At 43.3% G+C, this 15207-nt stretch overlaps 1 protein-coding gene across 9 annotated transcripts in view; it reads left to right on the top strand.

Annotated features, from left to right (window-relative positions):
- Positions 1 to 392: 392 nt before the first annotated feature.
- Positions 393 to 15207, top strand: part of SLC66A2 (solute carrier family 66 member 2) — a 122510-nt gene continuing 107695 nt past the window's right edge. For 2 of the 9 annotated variants that reach the window (XM_037892992.2, XM_043540012.1), the window contains exons 1-3: positions 513 to 750; positions 2672 to 3025; positions 14900 to 15033. In XM_037892992.2, the coding sequence (XP_037748920.1) occupies positions 2823 to 3025; positions 14900 to 15033 (337 nt within the window). In that variant the 5' untranslated portion in view covers positions 513 to 750; positions 2672 to 2822. Of the gene's footprint in view, positions 751 to 2671; positions 3026 to 14899; positions 15034 to 15207 lie in introns of all 9 variants that reach the window. The other 7 variants (XM_007060397.4, XM_007060396.4, XR_005224377.2 and 4 more) reach the window with 7 other exon arrangements.

The raw sequence follows: 15207 nt of genomic DNA, 5'->3' as shown, positions 1-15207 counted from the left end.
TGTTTCTACAGTATCTAGCACAGTGGGGTTCAGGTCTGTGATTAGGCACTACTGCAGTAGAAATAATGATAATTATTGGGGCCTTTGATTGTAAACTTTTGGGGGCAGGGACTGTCTGTATTTTGTGTCTTGAACAGACCAAGCACAATGCCAGCTTAAAGAATAATTTTGTTCAAGGATAAAGCACTACCGCGTAAATACCAAGCAATTATTTGTATTAATCTGGTTCCTTCAGATGCACTTTCGAAAGCATCTCCCTGTTATGATGGTAGCAGATGTTGCTGGGTGTGTTACAAGGAGCCATTGCAAATCTCACTCGGCAGTTTGTGCTCTCCTACCCCCTTCATTCTGTATGGGCCCGGCACAGCCCTGTAAATAAAGTGACTGTCCCTGTCCCTGCAGGGCGGCCCTCAGTCGGTTCCCGCCGGCTACGGCCGGCACAGCCCACATCTCGTGGGACACCACCTCGCTCTGGGAAGCGATCCGGTGCCCTCTAGGACCTAGAGGAAAGAGGGGCTGAGTCAGAGGGTGGGCCTTTCCCTTCATTGACGAAGGCGCTGCTGGTCATTGTGACGTCACAGAGGCAGCCCCACGGTCCTGTCCCTGCTGCTGGTTAATGTCACCGCAGGCGCCCGGGAGGCAGGAGCGGCAGCACCCAGAGATGTGCGGCTCTGGAGGGACCACAGGGGCCCGGATCTGGTGACCACCCCCAGACGCGTCACTAGTGCTCTAGAGGGGGACAGACCCAAGGTAAGACGAAACGGGGTGGGGTCTCGCAGGGGGCTGGTTCCAAAAGACTCCAGTCCGGGACGGGACAGCCCCCGAGCCATGCTGCTTGCCCTGCCCTCCTCTGGGGCCGGAGGAGCTCTCTGGAGTTAGGGCACTCTTGCAGACCCAGCAATCGCTGCTGGCTCCAGAGCCGCAGTCTCTTCCCCGGACAGGGAGGGGATCGGTGGGGGGAAGGAGGCGTTTGTAAATGTACCCTAGATTGAGTGGCTGTTGTTAATATACACAGGTGCTGCTGTGTCTTCTCTTGGACGGGGGGAGCGCGAGGCTTTAGTTTCTGCTCTCTGCTAAACAATGAAGGTGAAAAAATGTGAAGAGGGGGACCAGAGGAGAGAAGGGCCAGTCTGAGGGGACCAGAGCCTCAGCCATAGATGTGTTTCAGAGTAACAGCCGTGTTAGTCTGTATTCGCAAAAAGAAAAGGAGTACTTGTGGCACCTTAGAGACTAACCAATTTATTTGAGCATAAGCTTTCGTGAGCTACAGAAGTGAGCTGTAGCTCACGAAAGCTTATGCTCAAATAAATTGGTTAGTCTCTAAGGTGCCACAAGTACTCCTTTTCTTTTAACCATAGATGTGTTGGGTTATGTGTTAGGTTGAAAAGTACCTCCCACTATACAAAAGGAATTGGGGGTTTGTGTCTCCTGCTCCTAAGGAGAAGTCTTATCATAGCCTCTTGGCAACGTTTGTCATTGTTTTGGTTTCTAAGAGTAATTATTTTCCCTTGCTTTGTTTGACTTCTCTTCTATCTTCACTTCCCCAAATCTAATCATTAGTGTTGTGGTGGAGATATGTGTTTGTTTCCAAGCTCTTTCTGGCCTCTCTGTCCTACCCCCAGTCCCAGGCTTTACCCAAAGTGAGAGTTGTGTTGGCAATTTGTACGCCTGGTTGAGAGCTACTGTGCTACCTGATAGGCACTGAATGACCACAGAGACTGAACTTTCTCATTGCTAAAGTTGGTCTTTCCAGATCAATACTGAGGCACACTGACAAAGCCATGTAGAAAAACTTGTTCTGCTGCTATTTGTGCTCTACCTATTTTGTGGTTAGAGGATATCAGTCTCCATCCAGGGCTGTCAAGTCAGTCTCTTTCATAAGTATTACACACTGGTGTAACAAGGCCCTAGTGCAAGAATAATTTAGGGGACCCCTTCCTGATTCCAAAATACATTCTGCTTTAAGTTCCGCACAGCCCTACTCCCAGCCCCCTTGTTCCCTAACACCTGCCTAGGTCTCCCCAGCCCCAATCTAGTCTCCAGCCCCCTCTACCTCTCCTGTTCCCCCATAGCCCTAGTCCAGCCCTCCCACCCCCACCTCTTGCTTAGCTTCACTCCAGTTGCCTCATGGCCCCCGTACAGACCCACAGTCTCCTCTCACTCTCCACCAGTTTTGATCCAGTCCTCCAGCTCTCCCCAATCCTCCTCTTTCAGTCTTGCCCTCAACTCCCCCAGCCTGGATCCAATCCTCCCCCAGGTTCTTTTACCTTCCCTCTGTTCCCCATTTCCCTGATTACCCTCCTCTGGTGGCTTATGTGTTTGGTCCCCGATAGCCTCATGGCCCCTTGTGCAAGTGCACCATTTGCACTATTATAGCAATGCCATTGGCACTAATTTTATACAAAAAATGAAGTAAACAGCAGGAAATGTTTCATATTAATATTAGCGATCAGATGAGGTTGGACACAGGCTGTGTTACTGTAGCACCTGGGAGTTCCAGTCATGGACCATACAACTCCATATGTTTGACCACTCTGGCTATCCCGGACTAACTTGTGACACTGGAGGCTGTGGCTCTGACCTGATCATAGGCATGTGGGGCTTGTATTCCTGTTGTCAGATGATATATTTACATTTCCCTCCCACTTCCTTTTTTTTTTTTTTTTTTTAGGTTACATCTGTGCAAGGGATGATGGAAGCATGGCAACACATTGCACCAGGAGGACTGTGTATGATTAAAATCAACTAAGTCTGAAGAAACCGTGAAAGGGACTCCCTTGTCAGTGGCTGCCCTGGTGCTGCACGGCTTTGTTTTGCCTGGCATGGAGGCAGATGGCTTGGAGTGGCTGGTGGTTCCAATGCACCAGCTGGTTTCCTGGGGTGCAGCTGGTGCGATGGTATTTGGAGGTGTGGTGCCATACATCCCCCAGTACAGAGACATCAAAAGGACACAGAATGCAGAGGGCTTTTCAACCTACGTGTGTCTAGTATTATTAGTAGCAAATATTTTGAGAATACTCTTTTGGTAAGTTGGTAATTTATTTTTTATTCTCTTACAGTGTTTGTTCTTTTTCTCTCTAATTGATTTCAAAGATGTGAGGTCTCTGGGGATGTAATATTTGGTGAGACCCACCCTTTAAAGATCTGAAGCAGAATTCAGTCTTGGTGCAAGTGGGTTCATCTGCATCAGCTTAGAGCTTATGTACCAAATTTGTTTATCTCTTGTGTCTTCCTGACATAGTTATCAATGTTAATAAGCTGCATTTCAAAACTCTTAAGCTAACAGTGGATGCTAACAACAAGCCCACACCTAAAGTAGTTCAGAAAAATCTCTTCCTTTCTTTCCGCGCCCTCAGCACTACCCTACAAGTTGCTCCATGCAGGTAGGTCTCCATTGAAGTCAGTACAACTCTGCACAGGCAGACCCCGTGCCCTCATTGGCTGTTGTGGGGGTCTACCCATGGAGCTCCTTGCAGGATCAGAGCCCAAAATTTAAAGATCCACTCTTTAAAAAGCAGCCTGACAAGAAGCATTGAAAGAAGGTCCTCCTTTCAAAACAATTACATATTTTTAAAACCTCATATGCAAAGAACATTTAAAAGCAAATTTTGCTCTGAAATCTAGGCTTTGTGTTTATCAACTAATAGACCTGTCTCATGTGTGTTCCCCCCACCTCACCATGTAGAAATAAATGTTACAAAACTGCAGAGGAATATTTGTTTTTAACTTGGCCACTTCAGCATTAGGAATGTACAAGAATCTAAAAGTGCAATTGATTAGGAAATAACAGTAAGAATATTGGAAACTATTCTGAGAACAGTTTGACTAATGGAGCAATGCTGGTGGTCTGCGGAGAGCTGATGGATCACGTGCTGGCTCCTCCTACCTGTTTCCAGTTGCTTGTAAAGATCCTGAGGATCTTAACTGCAAAGAGCAGCCTGGACTCTAATAAAAACATCTACAAGTCTGCTGCCGCATATGAGTAGAAGAAACGGGTTGTTCTCTGGGACCAGAGCTAGCAATGAGATGTAGGGAAGTCATCTGTAGTATCAGAACTGCCTGTGGGATTGGAATTGTACTTAGAGAGGAATGGAGAGAAGGGAAAAAGCATGTGGAAGAAAGGAGGCTCATGTGGTAGTGGAGAATGGGGAAAGAAAGAAACTAATGTGCAAGGGAAACAGAGTAAACAGAACTGTGAGTGATGGGGAGGAAATGAGACTGAAAAGCCAAAGCAGATAGTATTTTTTTTTTCCAAATATGTGAAAATGCTTGTGACAATAAAGATAGTTCTCTATTCCATGTAAGTCCTATGTATATTTAAGTATTTATCATTAACAGAGAGATGCTGTGTAATTGCTTTATTAAGAGGAGGCTGGTAATTCTGAGGAAAAAATGAGAATCCCTAATTTTTAATCTATTTTAAGTGCTCAAGCTGAGAGATATGTAAATAGCATAAATAAAGAAAAAAAACACCAAATTTTTAAATTGAAAGAAGTTTAAAATTTTTAAACATCTTAAAGAGTTATTTGTAAAATGAGAAAGGAAACACTTTTAAAAAAAATATTTATTTCAAGCTAGTGGTGTCCTTTCATGCTATTGTTATTTTGAGTAGCTACATATTATAACAATTTCTCTAATGGATTCTAGCTTTGTGTCACTCTCTGTGTTCTGATCTTGAAAGTCCCTGCATTGTTTTAAATTGCTTCAATTGAGTCCAAAGCGCAGAATCAGACTTCAGAATGCTGTCACAGTCATCAAGTTGGTGTGGCCTAGAAATAAAAGTTCAAAGTACGTGATATAGCCACCCACACTGGGTAAATACTACAGGCTTGACCTTGCAAAACCTCTAGGTTCTGATTTTTCCACCCTCACTTGCAGTGAATAGTCCCTTGCTATGCCAGTAGTTCCACTGAAATACAAGTTAAGAGATGAAAAGACCCATGTACTGTTCTCTATAAAGCAACTGCCATCATACTAAAATAGTATGGTCTTAGGAGGATACCTCACACAATGAAAAGGTTATGGCATCCATGGTATTGCAGAATGTACAGTGAAATGGAAAGAAAGTGCTTTTTTGGGTGAATACAGTTCTGATGCATATGAGTGATTAATGCACAAAGCAAGATTCAGTTTTTAGAGGTACTCTTGTCTTAATCATGTCAGAGAGCAGCCAGTAATTCATCCTCTCTCTTTCTCTCTCGTTGTTGTTGTTGTTAAGCATAGTAATTCTTTCATTGTAATCCTACTGCTGATATCACTTTATGACCAGCTGGGGCAAGATCAGTACTTGAAACAAAATATGACTGGGTATTGACACTAAAATTTATGATTACTCTAAAGGTGTATATAGATAATGATAAGAGTTCATGATAATGATAAGAGGTGGTCCTGCTTTGAGCAGGGGGTTGGATTAGATGACCTCCTGAAGTCTCTTCCAACCCTAATCTTCTATGATTCATGGTAAAAAAAAAAAAGCCTGTTGGATCATTTGGTCCATCCTCCTGCCAAGACAGGGCTGTTCCCTACAATTCATCTTCTAGTGTTTTTGTCCTTTCTACTTGTAAAAGCACCATGGGATGAGACTTCCACCCCACTTTGTAGACTATTCTACAGCCTGATACATGCCTCTGTCAAGCTGGTTTTCTTGGCACTGAGCCTAAATTCTTTCCTAAATTGTTTTCCCCTGATCCCTCCACTACTCCTGGTTCTGCCCTGATGTACTATGCTAATTCCTCCCCCCTTTTTGTCTAAGTGTACATGTGCGCGCACTCTCTCTCTAGATATATAGCCATAGGTCTAGAAATATTTGAAGGGTCTAATCATGTTATTCCCTTAGCTCCAAATATTGCTTGGCATTGCTATACATATTTAATTATCTTTCCTTTCAAGCAATTTCTCTAGTCCCCTGATCGCTTTTGTTGTTCTTCTCTGAACTCCCTTGAGTTTGTCAATATCTTTCTGGAACTGTTGTTCCTGGAATTGAACACGCTATTACAGGTGCACCAGAGAGAGACCCTTAGTGCACTTTTTTGTAATGTGTTGCCTCTGAGCACGTTCTCATAAATTGCACTGGCCTTTTTTGTATCTATATCACAATGCATACTGCTATCTAACTTTGTCTGCACCTTTAAGTAAGGCCTTCCAGAGTCACCCTCACATTCAATATGTGTGTATCCCCACGTGACTAGCTTGCTTTTTCCAGAACAAATCTCACTTATTTTCTGCTCATGATTCTATCATGATAATAGGGTTCAGTCCTAATGTAGTGTGTGTATTACCAACACACACACTCATGCCTGACTCCTGGTTCTTTCCTTTCCCCCCACAACCTCCGAAATTGTCTCCCCTGCTACTGCATGAAACCATGTATTCCCATGCACTGTGCCCACTGCACCTCCTCCATAACCCACTCCCGTAATCTGCCCCTCTTTTTTAATTTAAAAAATCAACTAGTTTTAAAACAGGAGGAGTGTGACCTTCCCCTTGCCCTCCAATCTGCAAATACTCACTTATCTCCATGAAACCTACTGTTAAGTGTTTCTACAGCTAAAGCTGGCAAGGCAGGACTGTGATACTAACTCAGAAATTAGTACTAGCACTAAGGGCAAGAATCATGATCCTGCCTCTACTAGATACTACTACTTTTCAAGATTTCCCTTCTAGTTATTCCACTGCCAATGAAAGAGGAGATGGCTTTTTTTAATTTTTGAAGTTAAAGGACTCAATGTTTGCCCTCCTCTTGCCCTCTTTCCTCTAATTCTTCATTTAGGATATAATCAAAGACTGAGAACTCGCGTCTTCACGCGATGACAGTAGTGTGATTTCCTTAACTTTGTCTCTTCAGCATTGTGTTTCCCTTGCTAAAAATGCCTCTTAAATTTTTCTTTTGAAGTGAGTTAAAAATAATTTTAACTTTCTCCAGAGTTTTCAGCACAGTTCTGTTCAAGCAGCAGGTTTGTTTCTGCACCAGCCTTTGCTGAAAGGCAGTGTGAGAAGACTTGTACACAAGAAATAATAAATCTGTATTATTATAGGCAATAGTAGGCCTGATTCTGCTTTCCTGGTACATGTACAACTCTTATTAAAAATCACTAGGCATTTAGATGTGCAAGCTGTAATGGTTGTGGACTAGCTGCGTCGCTGTCCCTTCTTTGGGTCTCATGAATGCAACTCCTACAAGTGGCAGGCCTCACGCCTTTACCTCACCTGGGGTGGATTTCTGCAATTCACCCACTCTCAAACAAGGACATGGTTGACGCTCAGGGGGCTGTAACCCATGTTTTTTGTCTCTCTCTATCCCAACCTGTCAGCAGCGTCTCCCAGCTCACCTAATCGCCCCCTGCTTTTTCTAGGGTCTTTGAGGTTTTAGCTCTCCTTTGATCCCAGGCATAGCCTCTGGGAGGGTATCACATTCTAACCTAGATGGAGCCAGCTTTGTTATGGCTCCTCTGAAGCTGAGTACCTGAGACTGACTTATCTAAATCACTGTTTTATGGTTATTATTTAGCACCCCTTTGAAGTCTCCTTTGACTTATCTCTGTGCGTGCAAGCAGGCAGCAATACACAATTGCTCTAGGAAACAGTCCTACACAGTTTTCATAAAGGATAATACAGACATTTCCCCTATTTGTCACACAAGCATCTGACCCACTATGCTGATTCTTAGAAATTACATATTAAGTCTTTGACCCTTTTTAATATGTCATCTTAAAAAAACCTTTGACTGTAACATTTTAGACCAACTCTGGAACTTTCATCTGCAGATGTGATGAGCAACCTCCGCCCATTGGGAGTAGCTCACATATGACGTGATTCATGTGACTCTCAACTTTTTGGGGTCCATGAGTGTGCTGCTGATGAAAATATCTGTGAGCATGAATGGAAAAAACGTAGTTGTGTGAATGTGCGTGACAGTTACTAGCAATTTGTGAAAAAACTTCTGCATTCTAAAAAATTCTCTTCTTCGTTAGCATTCTCATTAGTAAGCCAAGGCATCCCCTCCTTGTCTCTGAGTTAGGCTGTGATGGGTAGACAAGTAAAATCCTGTGTGACATTATGGAAAAGACTTCTATATGCTCACCTTTGGTTTGATGCTGAGGATGCTACTCACCTAGCAGGGTCAGTCAGATACACAGGAAAAGAAATAACCAATTATTTCTGTGGAGGGACCACAGTGTGTCGGGGAAAGGGTGGGGAGAAGAAGTTTCATTCAACACTGCTCACTAGAATACAGTTATTTTGTGGTAAAGTTCATAATGGGGTTTCCTGAGTTTGGTGTACAAAATGTTCCACAGACTGTTTAATATTAGCAGAACAAATACGTGGCCTACGCCAAGGAAAGGAAATTTGAAAAGATTTCTCTGAAGTAGATGGTAGGCGTTCTAGTTATATCTTAATAAGTAAGGTCAGCCAACAGTAGTCCTGCTTCCTGCTGTGCTCAGCAGGCTGGAGTCTTTTGAGTTGTGGTGCAGTCCTTTGTTTTATCAAATTGAGATGTACTAACTACCATATAAGGTTACCTGTGATTTCTTTAATTTTTTTGTAATTGCAGGATAAAGCACTGTAGCCTTTGCGCTACTAATTAAAAAATAGGAATGGTTGATAGGCCAAGGCTGAAGTGCCCAAGATATGAGTTGGGGGAAACATGTGAATGAAGTCTCCTGAGTAAAAGACCATTTTCCTTTATCTTAACTTCCCATTTTTGTTCTTTGTCAGCCAAAGAAACACTGAGCATGCAGCTGCAGTCAGTTTACTGCCTGGGTGTGTGTTAAAGTCCTGGTGGCAGATCCTTGGCTGGTGTAAATTGTCACAGCTCAGTTCGCTGCAGTGGAGTTCTGACAGTTTACAGTAGTTGAGGATTATGCCCCTGATCCAGGGCCTACTGAGGTAAATGGAAAGATTCCTCCTGACTTTCAGAGGGCTTTGATTATGCAATATCTTGGATGCCTCTAGATGGGTTTAGGGATAAAGCTTCCTGTCAATTTGAATATTTATTTGTATTATCATAATATGGAGGAGCCCTAGTCATAGGCCACTCTACAAACCCAGATCAAAAAGATGGTTTCTGCCCCCAGGAGCTTACAGTCTAAATATATGGCACGAGACAAGAGGTGGATACAGGCACATGGGGTAGTAAAGGGAAAAAAGAGACAATATTGGGAATCACAAGTTGCACCACATTTTTCCCCCCTAATAGTTCTGGGATATAGTTTTAGTGGGTCACTGTCCTGAAGCCACTCAGCAGTGCCAAAAAGCTTCAAGCCCTGGAGGAGTTCTCCAGCAATATGTTCACCTTAATTTAAAGCTGCTGAGACTGATTTAAGGGACCCTTCCAGTTTTGAATATCTGAAACTATTTTGAAAAAGTTCAGTGCAGACCTCAGCTTTCAGATTACTTTTTGAGCAAGTATATTCCACTTAACCTCATTTATTTTAGTCAGAACAACAAGCCCTGGCCCAAACAAGTCTCTAACAAGATCTTGGGTTCACTGCTGCCTAAGATAGAGTGAGGGGTGTGTGTGTGTGTAAATAGTAATGCAATTGTGCCTGGCAGTCCCAGTCATTGACCAGTACCCTGGTTGTGCGAGGTACTGTACAAACACAGATTGAAAAAAGATGGTCTCTGCCCCCAAAGAATTTACAGTCTAGCCTGCACAGTGTGAAGGGGAAAGGTAGGCAGCTGCAGTTACATCTGACCTTTCTCCACACTGACTAGTCCTCGGCTCTGATAGTGAGTGATCTAGGGGCATCTACTGGCAGGACTGTTTGAGGGATGGGAGAAACTTCTGCTGCTTAGACTTTATTTTGGCTTTACTGATTAAAAAGAATTGCTGGTCACTAGTGTAAAGTGAAGGTGAGAAGATACTACTGACCAACAAAGGAGCCCCCTAGTAGAGAGAATGCCATGGTAGGAGAGTGCAGTGCATATAGCAGCTTTCCCATAGTAAATTGTTACTGAAACAGAAATGCCCGCATGACTTTCTCTCTTCAATCACTAGTATTTTTTGGCAAACTTTATTTTGTACAGGAAGAATAAAATATAAATGTAGGTTTTAATATATTATTTTAAAATATATGTTCTGTGTTACACAAAATCTGGGGAGCTCACATATGGAGAAGCAGTTCTTAGCAGGCAGATCATATTCTGAAACTAGTTTTGTTTTCTCTTTTACACTTCCTGCTGACTACCATTGGGCTGCTGCATCATGCTGTCGCCCATGAGCCTGATAGTTTGGGTACACAGTGTCAGCCTGTAACCCAGCTTCCACCCTGCTTTAGAATCTCTTAAGAAACCTCAGAGGATCTTGACCTGGGCTTTAAATGCTGTAGTAGGTTAGCGTATTAAGCTTTCATATCCAAAGACTTGCATTCAAACCCAGCTTGGCTGCTAGTGAAGTTAAGGTTAGTCTCTGCCAACTCCTTGCTTTTTAGATCACAAAACTGGTAGACAGTGTGGCTTGTCTCCACACAATCTGCAGTTTCTGTCAAGGTAGGCCCAGGACTGGAATAACAGGATTGTTGCAAGAAGATGGAGGTGCGTTGGTAGAGTTATTCAGACAAACTCATGGTGACTAGTCAGTTTGTCTGGCTCTAGCCCAGTTCAGCCTCTCAGTTTTATGAACACTAACAGTTAAGATGATTTTAAACAGAAAATATTACTGGTATTTAAAGAAAGTTGTATATGTTCAAAAAACCAGAACTCTTTACTGTGATAGTTTAAAATATTATATAAGTAGACAGGGAAACTACTTTGAGGTCTGACATTGGACACCCCAAATACTGTAAATGTCACAGTTGTTTAGCTATATAATAGTTACCAGCCAGAAACTGGGAAAGAAAGAACAACAATAAAAAAAAATGCTTCAATCCTGTATTCTTCTTTCCCTGAGCCCCAGTTAGTGCCCTAAGGATCCCTCCTACTTTTATGAACAGCTTCTTTACTGTTCCCACCCTCAAGCCCTGCTTTAGCAAAAATATTCACCACCTTTGGCAGGTGGGGAGAGAAGGGTTGAATGCTGCTTCTGAAACATCTAGAATACTCACTGCATAGCAACACGAGGCTCTTCTCCACTTCCAGTCCCTGTCACATCCCCAGCCCATTTGGGAATGGAGAGGTAAGAGAATCTTAAATTTGGATCCCCCATGTCCAGGTGTGATGCTTTTGCCAGGCTGACTCCTGAACCATAATTTCAAATACAAACTGGAGTGTATATGATGCTTTCCCCATGTTAATGTCCATTATGTTGACCAAAATAGGAGCTATTTGCTTTCAAGTTGTTTAGAATAGAACACCATATCTAGAAGAATTTCACTTGAAGTGCGTTGGCTAGGCAGAATCATAGAATGAAAGTTTATGTAGTGCAACTTTTGTCCTGTGTATGCTGGAGTTTGTTAAATTCTCATAAGTTGTTTGAAGTGTCTATGGAAACCTTGCCATGTATGTTCAGTCCCAGGTGAACTCTCTTGTGTAGTGGTTTTTTTTTTTTTTTTTTTTTTTCCCTTCCATCTTATATCTAAAGTGCTAGATGACTCAGAGAGTTGATAATGCAGCTTTCCATCTCTGATCTGATTACTAGTTCTAATGTGCCACTAGCTTATGATGGTTGTAAATTGTTTTATAGCTGACAGTTGGTAGCCTGAGGCAATTAGCTTGTTTCTGTTTGTCTTATTGGGATCCAGGAATCATTTCTGTTTGTAGTAGGCAGATATCTGCCTAACAGTTGATATTGTTGGCAGCACTCTCAACAAATGTACCAAGGAGTGAATAAGCCAGTAGAGACTCTACGGGCTCCCTCTGGATCAGGCTGGAAGAACATTAGTGTGGCAGTAAGCGGAAACTAGTATCAATACTGTCCATGCTGTCCCTATCCTGTGAATAAATAAACTTCAGCACCAGTGCTGCCAGTGTAGTACTAAATTAGCTCTTATAAAAATGGACTTGTAATGGGGATAAGTACAGTATTTCATACACCTACAGTAGAGGACTTTTGGTAATAGTTGCTAACAGTGGGACAGATTCTCTCCTCTCTTTCCTGGATGAAAGCAGTGGACTGGGTTAGTTCCTCAGTTTTGAAGCCTCCAGCAAAACAATTAATATGGGCTCCTTGGTTGTCACGTCCGAGCTCTGCTGTGTAACACTCCCAAGCTCCTCTGTCATACCATCATGGATTTGGCTCAGTAATGTGTCCAGAACTTGTGTGTTTATCTGCTAGCCTCTAGCTCCACCCCTAATAGAGACGTTCTCTTACGACATAGGTTCCCCACTTCTTGTATGTATCATGGCCATGTTAACGGGATAAATAACTTGAGGACCCTTGGGAATCCGGCTTGTGCCACAGAGATGTGTGTGATGCTCCTCTCACTACACCCATGGAGCTCTGGGTCATGGTCGGTGCAATGCAAACTATCCCTGGTGGACTCTATACATCAGGTTCCCCTGAAACTGCAGATGCAGCAGCATTTGCTGAGTTTGCCCTGGCAAGGAGCAGGGGCACAGACTGGGGAGTAATGGCAACTCTACTTTGCTCCACTCCATCCTCTTTCTTCCTGACTCAATGGAAACCTGACCTGGATTCTCTGCGGATGAGAGGGGAGTTTGTACACTTGGCTGCATCATCTCCCCCCCCGCCCCCCTTCAGCAAACCTCCAAATTTGTTAATGCTGACCCTACCATGGTATGGTCTACTGCAGTGTCACCCTTCCCCTCCCCCCAGGGTATTAGTTGCCTTGTTGCAGCCATGTACACAAGAGCCATAGGCCACTGGTATTCAAGGAGACATTGTGAGGGCTCATTGTTTCATAATGGATGGCCCCAGCTCTGTGGCACTAGGCAGCTAGGGCCCCCCTCTCGGCCAGTTCCCTGGGGATGGTCTGTTCCATTGGTGACAAACCTGGCCACCCACAAACGGAAAAGTTCCAAGAAAACTCAGCAAGTCCAGAATCAAGGACTTTCCAGTTTCTCCCCACTACTGGGCATCACCCGCATGGGGGCCGATTTGACCCATAACAACAAAACTTGAGTCTCCCTAAAGACTCTAGTGGAAGTAAAGAACTCCTTCAGCATTCATACAATGCAAGGGCTTACTGGCAAATATGCTTGGTACTGTCCGAGTGTCTCGTTGACTAGCTCAGAGCTCTATCTTGAAAGAAACCCAAGTTAAAGTATTATATCCAGACTCTTGCGCCCTGGTGTACGGGAGACCTTGCACCGTACTCTCATACATACTAATGGCTCGTTATACATACTGTACTTTACATTTGCCAGAGCTTTGTAAAACATTAATTAAACAAATCATCACCCTACTCCTGTACGTGTTGTCTCCTGTCTTCTTAGCTGATGGCAGCACAATGTTTGTGGGGTGATGAGGCAGTGGCGTGGGTGACTATTTTGTGGGTGTATTTGGAGTGGCAGATGGGAAATGTGTCCCAGAATTAAAGAGCGAGTGAAAGCACACTGTTTAGTTCCCCAAATTGCTTCCTTGAAGCAATAAGAATTTCTGAGGCATACACCCTAGCAAGGTTGTTTGAGCTGAGAGAGAGGTCACAATCATGTGCCCAGAGCCTTTCTACAATAAATCGAATATATTTTGTACCAGATCTGTATGGGAAAGGCTTTTCCTCTCTTCCTTCCCTTTTCACAAAAAATAAAAACCCTACTTTTGTTTGCTTATTGGTGAGGTCTGTTGGGTATTATACTGAGCTCTCCTATGTGTAATGCGGGAAGAGGAACTTGGATAGCAGCCAATCCTCACTGAAGAGTCTTGCATTAGATTCTATCATAAAAAACAATCGTGGAAGATGGACCCCTTCATTAAGTATTGGCTACTATCCAAGTTCCTCTTCCCGCATTACATGTAGGAGAGGTCAGTAATTCCCGCCAGACAGCATCAATAAGCAAACATAAATTAAATTGGGGGAGGCAGGGGAGAAAACATTTTCCGTTCAGGTTTCCACATCTCTGAACAATCAAGTAGCTGTTTCCTGAAACTTTGGCGTTCATTTCCCTAAGCGTGGTCCAAATTAGTCCAAATGAGATTGCAGTATGCCCCAAAAGTGATGTCTCTCTCTTCTCCCAGACTTCTGGAGTGGTGGGAGTGGAGTAAGAGCGGGGTTTGTAGGTTTGTTGGGGCACTGTTGGATTAAACATCATAGATCGGTAGTTGTGGTTTTTTGGGGAATGGGATGGTATGGGCTTATGATTTAATGTAAGGTATTTTAAAATTATATTTAGGGAATTTAGTATATAGTGCAGGAGTTCTTTACTTAACAGTGTCTTCACTTAATAGAGGAAACAAATGTATGTCTCATGCTAATGCAATGTAGTTCTTTATCCCCTTCTAGTGGCTAGACCAGGTTTGCAAGTCTGCCTCTTCATTCAAGCTAATGGGCCTGGTCCTATAGCTCAGGCAACAGAAACTCATGCTTTTAGATCCAGAGTTCCCAGGTGTCCGATCCAGGGGCATTACTACAAGCATAGGCACCGACTTCTAGTTTTCCCCAGGGGTGCTCCACACCCGCTGTGCCCCCGTCCACCGCTCTCCGCCCTCCCGTAAGCCCCTCCCCCAGCTGGCAAACAGCAGTTTGGCAGTGCCTCTAATTAGCTCGTTGGGGTGTCACCAGCTGTGGCTGGTGGGTGCTGAGCACCCACTATTTTTTTTCCGTGGGAGATCCAGCCCCAGAGCACCCACAGAGTCGGCGCCTATGGCTACAAGTGCAAGTGGAATATGGTTGGGTTACATGCAGCTAGATCTCTGTTAGAGTAATTCTCTGCAGCTTTGCAAATTTGTCAGTTATGGCGATTGTTAAGGATACAATCATTAAACACCTAAATAGGATTGAAGGTAATTGGGTATAAAGATCATCATCTTGAGATGTTTATATATTTTTATCTTACTTTTTAGGTTTGGAAGGCATTTTGAGTCCCCTCTTCTGTGGCAAAGCATTATCATGATCATTACTATGTTACTGATGCTGAAACTATGCACTGAAGTACGTGTGTCAAATGAACTGAACATAAAACGTCGCTCCTTTTCAGGTTGGTAACAGTAATTTTGCAGAGTGAAATCTTCCTATATTAATTTCTAAAAATGTCTTATACTGTTATTGGGTTGAGTGAAATTTTTTTGTATGTGGTGCAAACCATTGTCTCTTGGAGATCCAACCCAGCACTTTCTGAATGGCCTGTTTAACATTATTTCCTTCCATATAA

Source organism: Chelonia mydas, chromosome 2 (assembly GCF_015237465.2).
Source record: "Chelonia mydas isolate rCheMyd1 chromosome 2, rCheMyd1.pri.v2, whole genome shotgun sequence".
NCBI classification, from domain to species: domain Eukaryota; kingdom Metazoa; phylum Chordata; order Testudines; family Cheloniidae; genus Chelonia; species Chelonia mydas.
Note: the sequence above shows the minus strand (reverse complement) of the source record. Positions and strands in the feature narration are given on the sequence as shown.